General features: G+C 41.7%; 1 protein-coding gene across 5 annotated transcripts in view; it reads right to left on the bottom strand.

Moving 5' to 3' along the window:
- Positions 1-20840, bottom strand: part of PC (pyruvate carboxylase) — a 582027-nt gene that overhangs the window by 523930 nt on the left and 37257 nt on the right. The window contains exon 1 of one of the 5 annotated variants that reach the window (XM_029611107.1): positions 9553-9688. The exons of the other annotated variants lie outside the window; for them this stretch is intronic. Within the exon in view, the coding sequence (XP_029466967.1) occupies positions 9553-9567 (15 nt within the window). The 5' untranslated portion in view covers positions 9568-9688. Of the gene's footprint in view, positions 1-9552; positions 9689-20840 lie in introns of those variants that run through there. 5 annotated transcript variants of the gene reach the window in all.

The following is a 20840-nucleotide window of genomic DNA, read 5'->3' as shown; positions in this document are numbered from 1 at the left end:
TCTCTGTAGCCATAGTTAAATCACAAGCGGACTGTGATAAATTACAGGAAGACCTTGCAAGACTGTAAGACTGGGCATCCAAATGGCAGATGAAATTTAATGTGGACAAGTGCAAGGTTTTGCATATAGGGAAAAATAACCTTTGCTGTAGTTACACGATGAAAGGTTCCATATTAGGAATTACCACCCAGGAAAAAGATCTAGGCATCATAGTGGATAATACTTTAAATCGTCAGCTCAGTATGCTGCAGCAGTCAAAAAAGCAAACAGAATGTTAGGAATTATTAGGAAGGGAATGGTTAATAAAACAGAAAATATCATAATGCCTCTGATTCGCTCCATGGTGAGACCGCACCTTGAATAATGTGTACAATTCTGGTCACCACATCTCAAAAAAGATATAGTTGCGATGGAGAAGGTACAGAGAAGGGCAACCAAAATGATAAAAGGGGATAGAACAGCTCCCCTATGAGGAAAGGCTGAAGAGATTAGGGCTGTTCAGCTTGAGAAGAGACGGCTGAGGGGGGATATGATAGAGGTCTTTATGATCATGAGAGGTCTTGAATGAATAGACCTGAATCGGTTATTTACACTTTCGGATAATAGGAGGACTAGGGGGCATTCCATGAAGTTAGCAATTAGCACATTTAAGACTAATCAGAGAAAATTATTTTTCACTCAATGCACAATTAAGCTCTGGAATTTGTTGCCAGAGGATGTAGTTAGTGTAGCTGGGTTCAAAAAAGGTTTGGATAAGTTCTTGGAGGAGAAGTCCATTAACTGCTATTAATCAAGTTTAATTAGGGAATAGCCACTGCTATTAATTGCATCAGTAGCATGGGATCTTTTGGTGTTTGGGTACTTGCCAGGTTCTTGTGGCCTGGTTTGGCCTCTGTTGGAAACAGGATGCTGGGCTTGATGGACCCTTGGTCTGACCCAGCATGGCAATTTCTTATGTTGACAATATCATGAGTCAACTTAAAATCCCTACCACATATAAACGTTTAAAATGCGATCCTACTAAATTACTGCAAAAGGAAATTGAGCACGTGACTAAGGGAACGCTGAATTCAGGTTTGTCAAAGAAATCTCTTATCTGAATCCCAAACATACATGAGTTCCAACTATTTAAACATTACCAAAAATTCATAAGGATCTGCATAACTCTCCTGGGCAGACCAATCTTTTCTGCCAATGATTCGGCATTAGAGAGACTTTCAGTGTATGAAGATACTTTTCTCAAGCCACTCGTCAGTGAGATCAATTCTTACATCAGGGTCACCACCCATTTCTTGAATATCCTTGAAGAATTACATAAAGACTGAACCGAATTTTGTTTGGTTACAATGGACGTGAAGTCACTGTATACATTAAAACTTCAGGATGTGTCACTTACAGTCATCAAAAGCATTCTAAGCAAGAGAGTACGGCCACATCAAGTACACCTGTTCGAGGAATTAAAAAAAAAAAAAAAGAAAGAAAAGTATGCGATTCCAGCATTACTTCCTATGTCAGAGATATTTATGGCAAGCACTAACACTGGATCTGCGCTTATGGACATTATTGGTGTGGCACATGTTCAATTTGTGAGAATACTTTATAGATTCTGAAATCTGAGAATCCACAGGATCAGCAAAAATACATTTTAAAACAATTCACCACATGTGCTTCTGACTGTGGTTTATGCAATCCAGTAACCTTGTCCACTATTATATACTGGGGGGGAAAAAAACATTCAGAACTCATTTATTAGAACACAGCAGCTGTCTCAAAAGACTAAGAATGGAAGGACCAATCACATCCCATTGTTTAGAATATAAACATGATTTTTCAAGTATGAGATTCTTTGCATTGGATCAAGTTAAAAGACATATCAGAGGAGGAGATCAGGACAGACTTCAGACTCAAAGCAATGCTGGAATTATAGATTAAATTCCCTTGATCCACACAGTCTGAACAGTGTTAATGAATGGGTTTTATTTTGTAATTAATTTTTTTTGTTTTTTGCATTTTAATTACTTCAATTTCTCATGTGCAGATGGTACATTTGAATTTTGGAACATTAATTTCACTAGAGTTCCAATACGTTGTAGGAATTTAAATTCATTTTTCAGACTTTAGAGCATTTACATTTAAAAAACGGGGATTTTAAAACCATTTTTTCAACTTTGTAACATGGCATGTTTTTGTTAATGAGGTTCAATTTTGAATCTAGACTAATTCGCAATTACAAACAGTGCACATGTTCCAAGGATTGCGACTTTAAATCCACTACACATATTAGCGTTCTGTAAGACTAAGTCAGAGAGAGAGAGAGCAGGCAGCTCCGATAAGATACGCTGAATTTTTGAATATTGTGAGTACTTCAAAAATAGTTATTTGTCTTTGCTTTTTAGATATCTCCCTGAAGCACCTATAACAGTGAAATGCTGGCCAACAGCAGTAGCTAAGCATTTAAAAAATCCAGAGGCACATTAAAAAAAAATCTTTAACAATTAAGTCAAATTAAATCAAAATAGAAAAAGAAAAAAAAAGCAATAAAATATTTTTGTAAGAATAAAATTTTGGGAGGTCATGGAGCAGTGGTGTAGCCAGAACTGCTTTTTTGGCTGGGCACTATGCATACAGGTCTGAGCCATGGAGGTTGCACTCTTATTGATAAGTAATTCTGTAGGGTGCACCTAACAGATTTCTAAATAGTGGGCAGCTGCTGTCCTGTTTCATAAGTGATGCTTTAAATTTTTTGAGGGTAATTTTCAAACAAACTGTATAAGGCTAAAGTGTGCTGGTCTCTGTTACTCATACACTTTAGACAGAATTTTAAAAAAGTGGATTTATGTGCATAAATCTGCTTTGAAAATTCATAGGTGTGTGAATAACTATCACAAAGTTATGCCTCCACAGGAGCAAGCATAACTGTGTATGTAAATTTACACGCACACTAAATAGTGTGTGCTCTGGTGTGTTAACACTTAGCACATCATTTTAAATAGAAGCTATAGTAATTGCTGTGAATTTTGTATTTTTGTGACCCTAGGGCTTCTCAAGACACCTAAAACTCTTGAAAGAAGTACAGTAGTCATGAAAGGTTGAGAACCACTTCCCTATAACACAGTACACCCTCCCACTGGGAAAGGCAGAATAGAAAATAGGAAAAGAAACTGGACTACTGCAGATCCCTTCACAAAAACAACATGCTAGCCGATTACTTCACCTCAGTCACATAGTAGAATACAGACCCTCACCAAATAAAGAATCGCTGGTCTAGGCACTGGTTCATCGGGGTACACATAATACATGTGAGTAGTAGATCTCCGAATATTTTTTTTTTATCTATCCATTAGTGCTAAGCAGTTTTCATACTGGGCTCTCCATTGTGTCAGTATTAAGAATGACATTTTGTTTTTATATATGTGTTAAATATGTCACTACCTCTAGCCATATGTAAGTTTGCAGACACACTGACTGTTGTAAAATTATGCTGCCTCTGTACATGCTGTGGATGTTTTAATTTTTTTTAAACATTTTATTTAATCAGCAAAAAGATTATGGAAATAAAATGTATATGAAACAAAAGACCAAAAACATATGTATATCTATGTACACAGTTTAGTCCTTATTCAGTGGCTACTCTGCTCTTCTCGACTTGTCTCTAGTTTTCATTAAATGGAAAATTTCATCACTGTCCAGCAATAGTCTGCAAGCAATGATGAGCTCCATTTGCCCTGATACCGTTTTGGAAGGTATCAGGGCAAATGGAGCCACGGTAATATGGGCCCAGGCTCGCTATGGGAGCAAGCCCGGGCCTGTGGCGGTTAGTAGGGGGGGGGGGGTTAGGCCGGGAGGGTCAGCAGAAGGTCAGGCCGAGCACAGTTAGGTAGAATGGGGGGGGGGGGGGGGGGGGGGGAGGTAAGGCAAGGAGTGGGAGTGGTCAGGCTCCGGGGTCAGATCGCCCAGGATTGGTAGCCTCAGGGAGCTATGGCTGTGCTGGCTGGCCATGATTGGGCAGCCAGCATGAGGTCAGCAGCGGCTAGGTGGGGGGCCCTGGCGTAGCATTCGCCGGCTCAGTCGCTTGTTAGCATCTGGGCAGCCGGCTGTTCTTTGCTGTCTTTTGCGGGCTTTCGGTTCAGCTTGCTCCCTGAGAGCTTTAGTTAAGTGCCGGGAAGTGGTGGGGGAGCGGCGGCGGCTGTAAGTAAGTCGATCGGAGGGGCTGAGCCTGCTGAGGAGTTCGGCGGCGGAGGAGCAGGTGCGTGCTGGGTCAAGATGGAGTCTGAAGAAGCAGCTTGGGTCCCTGGGGACGCTGTCGAGGCGGCAGGAATGGAGCCGGTTCTGGCGCAGGGCGCCTCGGAGTCCGGGGCCGAGCGGGTGAGTGCGGCTTGGGCTGCCGTGGTTAGTTGTGAGCTACGAGGGCAGTCCAGGTTCTCCGCGTAGTTGGCATCATCGGGGGATGGAGGGGGGGGGCTGTGAGGCGAGAGGTCCTCGGGTCTCCTGCGATGGCACGTGATGCAGGGAGGGGAGGGTCCCGCGGGTCTCTCGATCAAGGTCACATGCACGTGGTGGGGGGTGGCGTTTTATCCATGGGGGGGGGGTGGCTCAGCAGGGTCCTCTGGGGTCTGAACTCTGTGTAAGGGCTGGAGGGACGAGCCAGGTGGCTGGTGCCGTCTGTCTTGCTGGGGAAGCGACGGACGGTCAAGAGGTTATGTCATTGGGAAATGATGCATGTTATTTGTGAGGCTCGGGCCTCCCTGGTGTTTATTAAAGCTGCGGCCCTGTTAACCCAAACCTTGGTGTATGTGGTCTTGATTTGTAAAAGGGGCGGATGTGAGCACGTGAGGTCCTGGATGCCCATATTATTCCTTTGCTGTAATGTTCTGGTGAAGTCACTCGCCATGCTGTTATATATATATATATATATATATACATATATATATATATACATATAACATATATGTTATATGTTATATGTATATGTACCCAATGATGCCTGTTATATGTAAGGGCTCCTCCCAAAAATTTATTTATATGTTGCCTAGTTCATCATATTATATTATGTTATCTGTTATATGTTAAATGTACGGGCACTGCCCAATGGTTTTTTGTTCACTGTGAACCGATACGATGTGCGAACGGATATCGGTATAAAAGAAATGTTAAATAAATAAATAAATGCTCATTGCTCACTGCTCCACAGTTTGGTAGAAATAAAATGTAGATAAGCGTGCAGAAAATGTATCTTTACTGACATGTTGCAGCCAAGGCTTTTGTATGCCTTGAAGTGGTTTTCCACCAACTCCTTGTAGTTGTCTGCCTTGTTGTTTCCAAGAAAATTTGTTACCACTAACTGGAAGGGTTTCCATGCCATCTTTTCCTTGCCACGCATTACATTGTCTAAACCTAGTTATAAATTTATTCAGGGATCAAAGATAAGACTCCACTCAAGAGGAGGACCAGAAGCGGCTCTTTAGAGAGTTATGCAACAACTCCATTTTCTAGGCCCTGGACTTTTTTTTTTTGTCAAGCTTATTAAATTTAATTTTCAAGCATTATAAATATCAAGCAAAAGTACACAATTGAGAACAGAAAGATACCCTCAAACCCTCAGGACAAGACAGGAGAAATAAATATAATCAAGATGCTGAAAAATGAGATACAGCCTCCCACATTGTTTTACAAATTACAGAATTCCCCTTAATTTCCATAGCATTTTCTTACTTAGCAAATAAGCATACAGTACTACACCACATATGGCCATCTAAAACAGTGGTATCTTTCCAATCAGTATCAGCTTTAATGCAACAGACAAGCAACAAACTTCTTCTCATTACCTACCAATAGACACTGTACAGCCAAAGATTTTAAAAATTACAATTTGAAAAGATAGTGGCTCTTGAAAATGGAGAAAAATCACAGATAAACTTCCACACCCGCTGGGGTCCAAATTGCTTTATGAGCAATGAAATAGAGAGATTGGATAATGGAAACAGAGAGGGTTACCCAAACAGCTTTACCCCTAAACTTTTGCCATACATTCTGGGCTAATTCCATCCCAAGTTCTTTTCCCCAGATCTTTTCACTGTCAATACACCCGAGGCCCAACTGTGGATTTCAGAAGTTTGTAAGAATTAGTAGCTTGCCTAGTAGAAGAAGAGATATTCAGACAAACTGGAACTACAGCCAGATGATCCAACAATCCCGCTAAGTTTTAGGGAGGAAAAATGTCATAGTTGAATCCAGTAAAAGTATTTGCTGTCACTAACACCACAAGCAGCCTGAATATGAGCAAGGGATTCCCAAGCATGCCCATCAATCAGTTGCCCAAGGGTCCACACACCCTTTGCATACCATGCTTTCCAGCAAATCATACGTTTATTAATCAAACTTACTATTATTCTAAATGGGAGTTCTATTAGAAAACAAGCTTAAAGGATTAACGCATTATTGAAAAAAAGGCATATTGGGTCGCACTTAAGATTCAAAGATCTCTTTGGGCATAGGAATGAGACATATCCACAGAAGGATTTCAACAAAAAGGATTCGCCATCACTTCTTCCAATTGAAGCCAAACAGTTTTCATATGATCTAAGCCCCCCCCCCCCCCCCCCTTTCCAGCCACCAACATCCTTGTCCCAAAATGGAAGCTTTATGGTATAAGCTGAAATCAGGAAAGTTGACCGCCAACCCCCCCACCCGATATGGCAATTTCAATTTAGACATAGCAATACTAGGTGGTTGGGATTTCCATTGAAATTTAACCAGCCGAGTTTCCAATGGCTTATAAAGAGTGGGCATATCTGAACTTAAAATACATAAATGCCTGGGAGCCATCATCTTCCATCCTGCTCCACCACTTCAGATATAAAGGGGACCCATCTTGAGACCAGTTCATTAGCAGTAGTAAATCTGGTCACATTTCTTTCTGTCGGCTCTTCCAGGATAACCCCAACCTACATTCCAAGATATTACATAGCAAGAACAGCCCAATGGAGGGGGAAATCATCCAAGTCAGATCAGAAAACATTTAAGTGGTATAGCAGATTTTTGCCCAATTCACCTTGCAGCTGGATAACATTGAAAACTGATCAATGATGTCAAACAGAGAAAATAAAATCCAGCGAAAAACATTAACATGTCGACCGCATAAAGAGAATTTTGATTCAATCTGTTTTGAATCTCAATCCCTTAATCTCACACGCAGCACGGATAGCCTTGGAATCCTTGGTGATTGCTAAGTTAAAAAGTAGTGGAGAAAAGGGACAACATTGTCATGTACCCCTATGCAGAGTAAACACTTCAGAACTTTGGTCATCACCTACCTTGCCATAGATGATGTATATAAAACAGTTGCACTCTCTTTATGAAAGTAGGCCCAAATCCAAACCATTCCAGCACAGAGAATAAATATCCCCTTTCCACCCTGTTGAAGGCTTTCTTTGCGTCCAACAAGGCAACCATGTGCTCATCCAAGTGACTGGTTATAGAAACAACATTACAGAACAACCGTGCATTATCAGAGGTCAATCTTCCAGGAATAAAGCCATTCTGATCCTTACTGACCAGAGATCATATCACTTTAAGCAATCAGTCTGCAAGAATTTTTGCAGATATTTTGCATTCAACATTGATAAGGGACATTGGGTGATAATTTTGAACAAAAGGAAGGTCTCTACATGACTTCTCCAAAACAATAATGCAAGCTTTGCAAAAGGATCCCTTCACGGAACCCATGCTTAAAAAATATTGGATAAATCCCAAAGCTTAGGAGCCAAAAGCTCTTTAAAAGACCAGTAAAATTCCACTGAGAAACCATCCTGTCCCACAGCCTTATTTGGGGACAAAGTATTAATAGAATCTTATTTCCCCCTCAGCAATATCCATACCAAAAGCTCTTTTTCTAGTTCAAACAGGTTAAAAATAGGAAATATGCACATACATGCTAACTTTACACATACAACCAAATAATATTTTGAAATTACCTCCAATGATTAATATTGATAATATTATAATATTGATAATTTTTGGCTCTACTTGATGGTCAGTTTATGTATGTTGACTATCCCTGAAAGCCAGGCCATTTAGTGGCCCTCGAGACAGGTTTCAAAGACCACCAAAGACAGACAGCCCATCTCATGTTCATGTTCAAGCGTTTAGCATCCCACAAGTATAGTCTTGCCTCCAATCTAGCAGAAAGCAAGACATTTTACAGGTAAAAGCAGAAAAAGTAATAGCCCCAAAAAGAGCAACTTGTGTGATTCATCCTGGGAATTGTCATTTAGAGTATGTTACTTCCTGTGGCAAACAAACAAACAATCTCCCAGAACCTGAAACAGGAACTTCACAGAAAACCATTCCCCTAGATACCACCAGTTATCTGCAAGCCACAAATCAATGCTGCATGTTTCCATCAAGCACAAATCCCACTTTGATAGGATTATCAAGTAAGACATTTCTGTCATGGTGTTGTGAATATCTCAAAACTTCTCCAGCAAACAGAAAAAAAGCCTCAACGTGAATGCACACATCAGGGAAACAAGTAACTTTACACACCTACAAGTTTTGCCTTTCTGCATTCACTTTTTTGCTTTTCAAACCAACTCAAAACCTGTATCTTTCCACATTTATTATTTTCATCTCTTCAAGTGAGCATGCTTGCACACCAGAACTAGCTATATTTATTTATAGGTTGTTTTTTTTGTCTACCGACATTCGAAGATACATCATGCCGGTTTACATAGAACCGTGTTAACAGGACAAGAATTACAAAAAAACTAGGGCAGTAGTAACAGAGGAATTACAGAAATAAGGCATTTCAAGTTAAATTTCAAGATAAAAGGAAAACACAATAAAACAACAATAAAACAATATAACTATAAAATATCAATAAAATGACAATATAATCACATGGCATTAAGCTGACAGAGGATGGGGAAATCAATTGTGAAGTTACAAAACAATGGAACGTACATGAACAGTGGTGAGGGCATAACCAATGGAGAGGGCAAATATATTGGAAAGGGCTAAGAAGAAGGAAAGTAACATAATTGTTGAGATTGAGATAAGAAGGTTAAGGGAAGGCTTGTTTGAAGAGCCAGGTTTTGAGTTTTTTCTTAAATTTCTGGGGGCATTGTTCTTGTCTGAGATTGGGAGGCATGGAATGCCAGGTGGAGGGACCGGCAATGGATAGAGCACGTTATATATTTAGCACAGCATGTATTACTGATCTCTACTGTTAGGTATCAGCCAAGGGCTCTGTGTAGATGCAGCAGCATCATATTCTCTCTGCGAGAAAAACATGCAGATCGGAAATGCCACAACAAACATCTCTGACCTCTCCTTGCCAAAGACCACATTGCAGAATCCATGCACATCAAGATTAAGAAAATGTTTTGCTTTTCTCATTTATTCTAATTTGGGAAGGTTTTATTTTGCTGGGTTAGTTTTTTTTTTTTTTTACTTCATCACGCCACGCCTGTTCGGTCTCAAGCACTTCCCTTCAGAGCTATGAACTGATTAAATGCCTCAACAATCAGATTTAAATAGGAAAGAAATGCATACCTTGAAAGAAAACATCTTGAGCCTAGGATCTTTGGGTCGGGCTCCTCCAAAGAACTTGGTCGCATGGACGCTTATCGAACAATATACGGTATGTTAGACACACACAGGCGGAAAGGTCTCTAGCCCCTTTCCCTAAATTGGTTTCACAGTAGAGAGGAAAAAGTACCTGTACTTTGTAACAGATTGATTATTAAGTAAACACATGCCTAACTTAGCGAGCATGCCCAATCAACAAAGAGAAAGGGTAAATAGCAGCTCCACAGCTCTGAGCTCCTAAACAGTTCTCTGCACTACTACTGCTATTATAAGTGTCTAGCACTACTAGACATTCACAACACTATACAAAAAAAAACAAAAAAACAAAGAAGGAACCATCCCTGCTCTGTGGCACTTACAATCTAGTCAAAACTCACAAAGAAGAAAGAGAGGTGTTAGTTACTGGTCCCTGTCCTCAATATACGTCCATCCAGTCTGCTCAGCAAGTTTTTTATGGTAGTAACAACAATTCTATAATTGTAATTATAATTGTAATTATAATAATTAAGCCTTAAAAATCAGGCCTCTAAAAGATAGCATAATTGCTCCACACTGGATTTCCTCCTTCCTATTAGATTTTGGGTTATGAAAGGTGCCAAAAAGTTAATCTAGAGAACAGGTACAGCTCGGGCAGCAGCAGTGCCAGCTTCCCATATACTGCACCACCCAAGAATAGGTAAACACAGGCAGTAGCAGTGCCAGCTTCCTTTACACACACACACTCTGCCCCATCAGAGATCAGATACAGCATAATACTAGCTGAACTAGCTTCTCTCTCTCTCACACAAAACACACATGCACACACACACTACCCATCACAGGCATCAGTAGGGCAAGCTTTCCTCACATACTCGCTACCCTATTACAAAACAGATACAGCACAGGCAGTGCAGTTCAAGCTTCCCTCATACGCGCACACACACTGCTCCACGACAGAACAGGCACAACAGAGGCAGCAGTACAAGCTTCCCTGAAATCTTTAAACTGACCTTCTAATCTACATATTTTAGGAGATTAAACACAGTAACCACATTCCTACAAATATGAATGAAGAGAATCTTGTAGTTTTTCCCCTTTTTTTTCTTTTACAGAAAAAGTTCCAAAACTAATTTTTAAGCTAACCCCCCTGGAAACATCTCCCTCCCACACCGGCTCCGCACGCTGACCTGCTCAGTGTCGCAACTCGATGTAAAGAAAAAGCAAAAACTCCTGAGCCAAGAATACAGAGCAATTACTAGCCCTGGGCAAAAATCAAGTTTTTCAAGCTCTTCCCTGGGCACTGATAAGATCAGCAGAGCAAGGCGTGAAATAAAACTTAAAATCAGAATCTTGTATTAAAATCAGCGAGAAAATAAAATGTACTGGCAAAAGTGGCAACAAATTCCTGCATGCGGTACCATATGCAGTTAATGGCGCTTTCCCACCGAACAAGGGATCCGTTTAAATATTCTTGACTGAGAAACTTTACAAAGGCTTACAATCTGTTGTTCTTATTTGGTTTGTTATTAAGATGCTAAGGTTTAAAGCTTTTGAGAGTTTCTGATTGGCTGCCGCACTCTTACGAATCTTGGGAAAAATCAGAGCCGGGGTGGGGGGAGGGGGGGGCTGCTGTGTTGATTGGAAGAGGCTCGTGCATGTATCATATTAATACGCATAAAGCATGAACACAGAGCAGGTAGCTAAAGAACGGATTTTCAGAGCCCAATGTAGGTTATCACAAAATATATAGCAGGGACCCTGTACTACAGGCTGATTTCAAAATGGTGTGACTGGCGATCCCCACCAGGTAAATATTCGAGAACTCTTTGCAAGTGTAGACACTCCAAAAATACCTGCGCTACCATCAAAGGCTCTGCTGCGGGGGGGCAGCCCCTGCTGGGACCCAGGCACCACTGAAGGCATCCTTCCCCAGTCCAAGCAAAAATCGTCTGAACCATCCTAGAGCAGTGATTCTCAACAGGAGTGTCGGGACACACTGGTGAGTCGCAGGGCCAGCAGATGGCTGCCTCCTTAATCAGCCCGGGTGGGAATTGGTTAACTTGTAACATTGGGCTTGATGAGAGGCTACTCTCACTTCCTTCTCTTCTTTCTGGCCCAGTGGGCGGCCGTTTCCTCCTTCATCCAGATCAAAGCAAGACATTGCCAGCTCCGGCTGTTCTATGCCTGATGGGACGCAAACTTTATCTTCCTCTCCTGAGTCTGGGAGTGATGTTGCTGATGATGATCTCTCTTCACCCTATGGGGGGGGGGGGGGGTGTGGAGGAAAGGAGGTTGGTGATGCTGTGAAGATGAAGGTGGAATGGAGAAGGGAGTGTGGGGGCTGCTGAATAGGAAGAGGTGGGAAAAAAAGGGGGTAGGGGTAGCTGGGTAGGCCAGGGAGATGGGATGAAGGAGGTAAAGAGAGTGAAACGAGAGAGAGAGGGAGCACAGGGAAGAGGATGTGGAGGGTCACAGATGCTAAGCAGGCTCCTGTGGATGCAGAGTATAATGTTTACATTTAGCCCCCATGATGGTCATGTTTTCAGCGTGTCACGCCTGTAAGCATTGTTTGCCAGGTGTGTCCCAACAGAAAGAAGGCTGAGAACCACCGATCTAGAGGAAAGGTCCCCATGTGTGCCCTTGGCAAATGCACAAACAGGTTTGGGGTTTTGTTTGGTTTTTTTTAGGTCACAGAAAGCAAACAAGTTGGTTAGGTCACCAGAGCACATGTATCTATAAATATTCAGTGTGGCTAACTTGAAAGGTACATCTGTTGACAGAGGGGGGGGGACGAGCCTTGAGTAATCACAGTTCAGAGTTATGTGGGCAGAAAAAGTGTGGGGGCTAAGGAGGGGGGCAGCATTCTTGAGCTGTAAAACGATCATCCAATTCTAATTCCCATTCATTTTGGAGGAAGTGCTGACGACTCACATGCAAACATTTGTAAAGAGACATTACTTGTCACCAAATGCTCTACAATACCCAAACCTCAACATGCAATTTATTTGATTCAAAACATTTTCTATATCGCCTTTTGGTCAGCACCAATCAAAATGTTTTACAATACACAATAAAACAGAATAAAAACATAACACTTTAGTTTTTGGGATTTTTTTAATCTTAAAATAAATTAAAAAAAAAAAAATCGCTTAGCTGCCAATTCACAGTATCACCCGTAGCCCTTTTTAAAAAGACACATCAGATCCTGGGAACAGCCATGTTTCACGTGTTTTCTAAACCTTAAATTATCATCCACAGTTAAGGGCATTTTCGGTAGTAGCACCTCAACTGTAACCTACACATCTTTTTAACTGTAGGGACCACAAAGTAAGCTCCATCTCACCAAGGGTTTATATCACCTTATCTTTTCCTTCAAACAGATCGGTGCCACCCCTGGCAATACCTTAAATGTTAAAGTCAAAATATTAAACTATACACAGGCCACTACTGGCAGCCAATGCAAACTTGTCAACATTTAAATCACTGGGGTGCGCTTCGAGCACCTTAATATCCTAGCTAGCACATTCTGGGAAATTTGAAGTTTCCACATTAGTCTTACGGATAAACCCACCAGAAGAGTGTTGCGATAATCAAAGTTTGACATATTTAAGCTCTATGCTACCTTCCTGGAACTATTTTCATCCAATAAAAAGATTTTAATTAACAAACCATTCACAGCTATCCATACATTTTCTGTATTACTGCAGAGACCACTGCCTCCCTCTTCCATACTAGTTTCCAACATGACTTCTAAATTCCTCATCTTCCGCACAGATTCCATCTTAACTCTCAGCAAAGGGGAGTTGTCTCCCACCTTATCCACTGTAAGCACTTCAGTCTTAATAGGAGTTTATTACCAGCCCATTAGATCTTAACCAAATAACAATAGTCTCAAACTTATCACCAATTTACTGCATTGAACTATTCACATCACACTCAAAGGAAAAACCAAATATATATCTCCAGAGAACACAAGAGCTCCCAGCAGCTACAAAAAAAAAAAAAAAAAAAAGATATTAAATAGTAGTGGAGAACCCTGTGGAACTCCACATGGAAAATTGCACTTCAGTAGATACAATCCATTTACACATGCTTGATACACGTTTCCCTTTCAAGAATGAAAACAACCACTAATTCCCAAATCAGAGCATCTCTGCAATAGCAAAGAAAGAATGATCTACTAAATCAAATGTGGATGTTAAATCCAAGAAAACTAGAACCACCCCATCCAATCTACAAAAAATATCACACAACACAGAGACTACAATTGTCTCTGTTGTGTCCTTTCCAGAAAAAGCTCTGTCACTTGTCTAAATTTCCCCTTCTCTTCTAAAATTCCGACAACTGTAGAAGTAACTGCTTTATCATTTTTGCAATAAATGGGATGGATGCAACTGGTCTATAGTTAGCGCAGTTCATAATATCCATGCCAACCTTCTTCAGCAATGGAGTTAGAACTATCCTACACAAATCCTTATGAACTGCACCTGCCATCAATATAGCATTATCAATCCCTAACAAGCACTGTGACCCTTTATCCAAGAAAGATTTAACCAAAACAGCAGAACATGGTTCTATTTATTTTTTTATTTATTTTATTTAAGGGTTTTTTTTGGCCGACATTCATCAAGAGATATCATACCGGTTTACAAATAACATGGGAAATATGGAAAAGAATAATAGTTACATATAACAGGGGTGCGAGGAACTGGGAGTAAAATGCGAGATAGAGGAGGAAAGGCAGGAGAGCTGGAGGATCAAGGCTGGTAAATGGAGTAGTTACCAGTGGACTTTAACAACAGTAAAGTGGAACGTACTTGAACAAGCAACTATTTAAACTCCACTTTACAAATGATTTCAAACAATTAATTCCACTCTTACCCTATCACTCCTCAGAATGTTATCTCCCTCACACTCTCCAAATCCACCAAGTTTTCACTAACCTTAAACTATCTAATTTCTTCACAAAATACATTTTAAAACTCTTCTCCATTTGGCAGCAAACTAAAATCCATCCTGCTATGTACATCTCTCCCTAACCAGCTCTTTACCACATCATACAAAATTTAAGGATCACCTACATGTTGCACTATCACTCTTGTAAAACGTCTTTTTCTCCTATACTTATCTGTGATACTTATTTGCTGCTCTACACCAATTACTTCTAATCAAAAGGGTTGGCCATTTTCGCCAAACTCTTTCCAATCGTCTTGTCTCTCTCTCTCTAATACACTAAGTTCCTCAGTATACCATTTCTTCTTAGAGCTATATCTCACAAGTTTTCAAGGCACCAATTCATCCAAAAACAAAATTTAACCCCTCCTCCCATTTTTGATTTATTTTTTTTTTAAACATCTGTGATGCAGAACCCTCAACCCAATTTTCCACCATATTTATAATCCTCGCATCAAACTCCTTCCTATCAAGCTTATCCCTATGCAACCGACCCTCTATCCTGACTGCCCCTTACATAATTCAACAGAAGGGTACATCCCAAACCATAATACCACATGATCATACCAGGGTACTTTATAAGATCCTAAAAATTTTAACCCTCGCTCAAATAATACAGGAGAACTAATAAGTTTCAATTTATGTCCTCCTCTATGCTTTGCCCCCATAATTAACAGGGTCAGCTTACCATCAGATAAAGTAGTAAAAAGTATGTTAATTTTGATTCCAAACTCCCAGTGTGTAAATTAAAATCTCCTGCAATTAATGTATACTGCTTAACTTTATTTGATGTTTGAAGGGGTCTGTGTGGTCTCAAAAGCTTGTGATAGTCCATTAAAAAGGTAACCCCCAACCTACAAAGATTCCTTAATTCCATTTAAAACTCACATATTTCCTTTCTTCATATCCCTTTATCTCCCCCTAGTCTGTTGAAAAACTATTTTCTTTCCAGAAATTGCTAGAAACAAAAGTCTTAGGTTAAACTATCAAAACTGTGTGGAGAAAAGCAAGTGTTCTTACCGTAAATGGTGTTTTCCGTAGATAGCAGGATGAGTTAGCTATGCTGTCTGGGGATGTCTTCAGGACAGCTCGGCAGAGCTCTACCAAGTTTACAGAGCTTTGATCTGTGTACGGCTGCATGTCCTCCCCCAGATAATGCCATCTTCTCCTCAGTCTATTTCAAAGCGTGTCTGCGAAGCATGGAGACTGTCTAGGAAGGCGGATGGGTCAGCATAGCTAATTCATCCCGCTATCTACAGAAAACTCAGTTTACGGTAAGCATACTTGCTTTTTTCCCCCGTTGATAAGCAGGCTGAATTAGCCTTGCTGTCTGGGAGTCCCCAGCTGAAAGTTGTAAGTGCAATAAGATGGGTCCTTGCCGCAACATGGCGTAGTTCCCAAGAATGAGTGAGACCTCAGCTTCAACCTGGTCCAGAGCTGCGGACAGTCTCCTTACTGTGTTCCGGACTGGAGAATGGACCCGCCCATCACTGCATCAGCAGCTGCTTGCTGGTCGAGACAGTAATGGAAAAAGTGAAGTGTGGAGTGAGGACCATGTGGCGGCATTGCATATGCCCATGACTGGAACCTTGCGTAGATGGACTACTGATGCTGCCATCACTCTTACTTGATGCACCTTTGGCAGATTGGCCAGAGTCTCTGATTTTACTGTAACAGTACTGAAGGCATTGCAAAAAATACAAGTTGAGATAGTTCTCAGAGACTGGTAAACCCAGAGCATTCGGGTTGAAGGAAATGATCAACTGTGATGCTCTAGCCTCAGAGTGCATTCTACGTTTATAGTAGGCCAAGGCTCATTTGCAGTCCAGTGTGTGACACTGCCTCTTCCCCCTCGTTTGTGTGTGGCTTCGGGAAGAAAGTCGGCCGGGTGATAGTTTGGTTTATGTGGAAAACTGAGACCATCTTGGGCAAGAATGAAGTGCAAGTCCGTAATGTCACTTTGTCGTGACGAAATTCCAGGTATGGCGAGTAGTGAACCAGCGCCTGTAGCTTGCTGACTCTTCTTGTGGAGGTCAGGGCAACTAAGAACAGAACTTTCCAAGAGAGATATTGCATGTGAGTAGTCTCCAGAGGTTCGAAGGGCGAAAGCGTTAGCTGCTCCAGAACTAGGCTGAGATCCCACGTGACAGGGAGCTTATGTAACAGTGGTTGCAGTCATAGAATGCCCTTCATGAAGCGGGAGACCAGGGGATGATTGGATATAGACAGGCAGCAATCGCACTGACATGAACCCTCACTGAAACTGTCGCCAGTCCCACCTGTGGATCTCCTGCTGGGGCTGGATCCTGGGATTATTTTGGATCCCTGTGATACGCAGGTGTTTTTTGCGTCGAGCTGCGTAGTGCAGAGAGGGCTCGCGTTGACGTTCGTGCTGATGAGTCATGCCGAGTTGAGCCCGTTGTTTTACTATGACAGTGCATTGAAGCGTTGTGCGACAAATCCTCCTTGCACTTCAATTTTGACGCCTGAGTCGACTGTGCTTGAGGTGCGTGGTGCTTCACGCACAGTGACGCACTGGGGCAGTGCAACACATCAAGCAGGTGTGTTAGTGATTCCGCGCCGGACATAGGGCTCTATGCTGGATGCATTGGTGCGTCTCCCGATGCCTACTGCGCCAGCTGGGAGAGCTGAGTCTGAGGGGTTTCCCCGATGGCGGTCCCACAGAGGGGGCCTTCTGAAGTTTTGGGGCAGTCCAGGAGGGGCCATGGGGAGCAATGGGCCAACAAGCTCTCTGAGCTAAGGGCATAGGACCCCGAATTACCTTCTCTCAGCCTGGCAATTTTGGCGACATGCTGGCGCTGGGCCCGGGGGGACATGCGGCCGCAGTCACAGCATGCCACCTGGTCGTGATCCAGGCCGAAGCACAAGTAACAATAGTCGTGCTCGTCCATTGCCGACATTTTGCTACTCTGGCAGAATTTAAAGCCAGGTGGTCATGGCAGCATGATCGCGATCTCTTTTTTTTTTTTTCTTCAGCAGAACAGAAGAAATGAAACTGAGGAGAAGATGGTGGTGCATGGGAAAGGATGTGCAGCCGAACACAAAGCAAAGCTCTCTAAGCTTGATTAAGCTCCATCCAGCCATCCCAGAAGGACGTCCCCAGACAGCATGGCTAATTCAGCCTGCTTAGCTGCAGGAAAAACCAATTTTCCAGGTATTTTTGCACAAAACTCAAATCCAGCTTTAAGTACATCTACAGGTTCTTTTAAAAACTTTTTGTTCACAGCTTACTGTGCAATTCTTTATCTTAAAACATAGAGAGCTTTTTAAATGTAAAGACAGACCCAGGAACTAGCCAAAGACAAAGTACTCAAACCTCATCAGAATGGAAGAATCTACTCAACTAGTGTAGCTGGGATTATCTAAAATTATCAAAATTTCTGACAATCCAGCCAATGTTAAAAAGATAGAAGTTTGTCATTATATACATATTTTAAAATGTGCCTAGCACCTCCAGGCAAATTCTGCACACAATCAACTGTGATTGATTATATCCCAGGTCTATGAATAGTGATGTTCAAATCCAACTCTAACTAGGAGGATTTCAGCTTGTTTAAACTTGGAGTGGGCGTGGGAGAGGAGAAACATCACCCCCCCCCCCCCCAGAGTGCATTTCCTCATGCCCTCCCCAAGATGCAATGTGAAATATATACATTGGAATTTTGTTTGAGAGAAGAGCTCAAGGAATACCACAGTGGAGCTACAGAAGCCCATGGTGAACTTTTGTATCTTGTGTAACTGAGAAGTGTTAATTTGAGACAGCTTGAGCATTCCCTGACTTCTGCCTGCCAGATATTTTGAGATACACTGACTGTGCCATTATTCCCCTTCCTCAGACTCATATACCTCCCCACACCCAAAGAAAGCCTGTACAAAGCACTAGAACCTTTGCCTGCAGCAGTCAAAAAAGCAAACAGAATGTTGGGAATTATTAGAAAAGGAATGATGAATAAAACGGAAAATGTCATAATGCCTCCGTATCGCTCCATGGTGAGACCACACCTTGAATACTGTGTACAATTCTGGTCGCCGCATCTCAAAAAAGATATAATTGCTATGGAAAAGGTACAGAGAAGGGCTACCAAAATGATAAGGGGAATGGAACAACTCCCCTATGAGGAAAGACTAAAGAGGTTACGACTTTTCAGCCTGGAGAAGAGACGACTGAGGGGGGATATGATAGAGGTGTTTAAAATCATGAGAGGTCTAGAACGGGTAGATGTGAATCGGTTATTTACTCTTTCGGATAGTAGAAAGACTAGGGGACACTCCATGAAGTTAGTATGGGGCACATTTAAAACTAATCGGAGAAAGTTCTTTTTTACTCAACGCACAATTAAACTCTGGAATTTGTTGCCAGAGAATGTGGTTCATGCAGTTAGTATAGCTGTGTTTAAAAAAGGATTGGATAAGTTCTTGGAGGAGAAGTCCATTACCTGCTATTAAGTTCACTTAGAGAATAGCCACTGCCATTAGCAATGGTTACATGGAATAGACTTAGTTTTTGGGTACTTGCCAGGTTCTTATGGCCTGGATTGGCCACTGTTGGAAACAGGATGCTGGGCTTGATGGACCCTTGGTCTGACCCAGTATGGCATTTTCTTATGTTCTTATGCCTCTCCAGGTTGTTTACACATCACAGAGCCCACTACAGCCTCTCTTTCTACACATGTTTTTCATTTACCTGGCTTTCTCTTCTGGATTTTTCCACCCACTCCTACCCCTTCCCCTTTCAGAAATTGCAGAACATGAAATCCTTAGGCAGAACACATATTAATTAAAAACAAGATGAGCAAACAGACTCCTGAGCTATTGATCATCTCTGGAAACAATTGCCCCTTTCTAAATTTGAGGATCTCATGGGCCCATTTCAAGTGCACTCTCCATCTCTTATTTCTTAAAGTATGGCATATACTGCTGATAAATACCCTAAAAAACACTTAATATGAAGTTGGGCAAGCTCCAGTTAGTACCAGGCATTCAGATTTTACTAAGTATCTGATCAAAAGCAGCAAATCTAGGGATGGCCTCAGATGGCTTCTTTTTGGGTTTGAAGGTTGAGGGTTTACAAAAGGAACTTTTCACTTGGGTAATAAAACATCTCCGGAGTCTCACATAGCACTAAAACTAGTTAGCAGACAAGGGCAAATCAGAAACTGGCTGCACCTTAACAGCTAAATGACATCATTCAACGATCACATAGCTGTCAGGGTCAACCACTTTCACACAAGCCAAAATTCACTTTGAATGAAGGTGACTTTTTCAACTTGTTTGCTATCTGAAGATAACACGGCTTACTATGAACTTATTTTATGAGCTTTATCAATCTTTGTCTCACTCTGCCACAGCTAACCATTGCAATATTGCCACATGAGTGTTTGCAGTCACAAAACAAATTCTCAAGTAAATCAGAGACTAGTAGCATATTTAACTTACTGGATGGTTTTGTGAATGGCACTGGGTTTGCAATGTGATGTCTCCTTTCTAGCATTAGCTCAGACCTGCCATCTTTGTAGAACTACAACTTTGAAGTAGATTACAATAAATGAAGGAATATTGTACAATAAAACTGTAGTATACAAGCTTCAAAAGGCAAGCTTCTCTCTCTATACTCTTGCCCATGTACTCATCCCCCAACCAAGAAAAAAAAAAAAAAAGTTACCAATTCTTTTTTTTCTCTCTCATTTTCTTTTCAGCAGGCTCCAAAGATGGCCACCTGAAGAGGATGCTCCATAGTTTTTATGTTGCCACCAAGGTCTGCAGCCAACTAACTTACCATGGAAGATCAGAAAGGAGGCCTTGTTAGCACCAGGCACATGGAGCTCGTGCTCCAAGTCTAAAGATCAATACCCCAAGTCTCTGCAGCCACGCTAATTTCTTTTTCAGTCCTCATTGCTGTGCTGTGCTGCTTTGCAACTCTCTGGGATCACAGGCTGTCAGAGGGAGTCGAAGCCACCTGTGCTCTGCAGGGTCCCTATTACCATACAGCCAAAAAGAGGTGGCTGTTGCTTTGGCTTCCTGCAAAGCAAACAGACAGCTGTCGTGTTGACTAGGCTGCATGGCCAAAGAACAAAGGCTGCCGCATCAGCCTGACCTGAGATGAAGAAAGGAGGCTGCTGCATCTGGCTCACGCAGTGGAAGTCAGGAAGCTGCCCCACTGGCTGGGTCGCACATTGCAGAAGGAGAGAGATGTGCGTATGCGAGAGCTTATGAAAACATTTGAGAGAGAGAGGAGCTTAAGAACATAAGAACATAAGAAAATTCCATACTGGGTCAGACCAAGGGTCCATCAAGCCCAG

This window comes from Rhinatrema bivittatum, chromosome 8 (genome assembly GCF_901001135.1).
Source record: "Rhinatrema bivittatum chromosome 8, aRhiBiv1.1, whole genome shotgun sequence".
NCBI classification, from domain to species: Eukaryota; Metazoa; Chordata; class Amphibia; order Gymnophiona; family Rhinatrematidae; genus Rhinatrema; species Rhinatrema bivittatum.
This window is presented reverse-complemented; position numbering and strand designations above follow the sequence as displayed.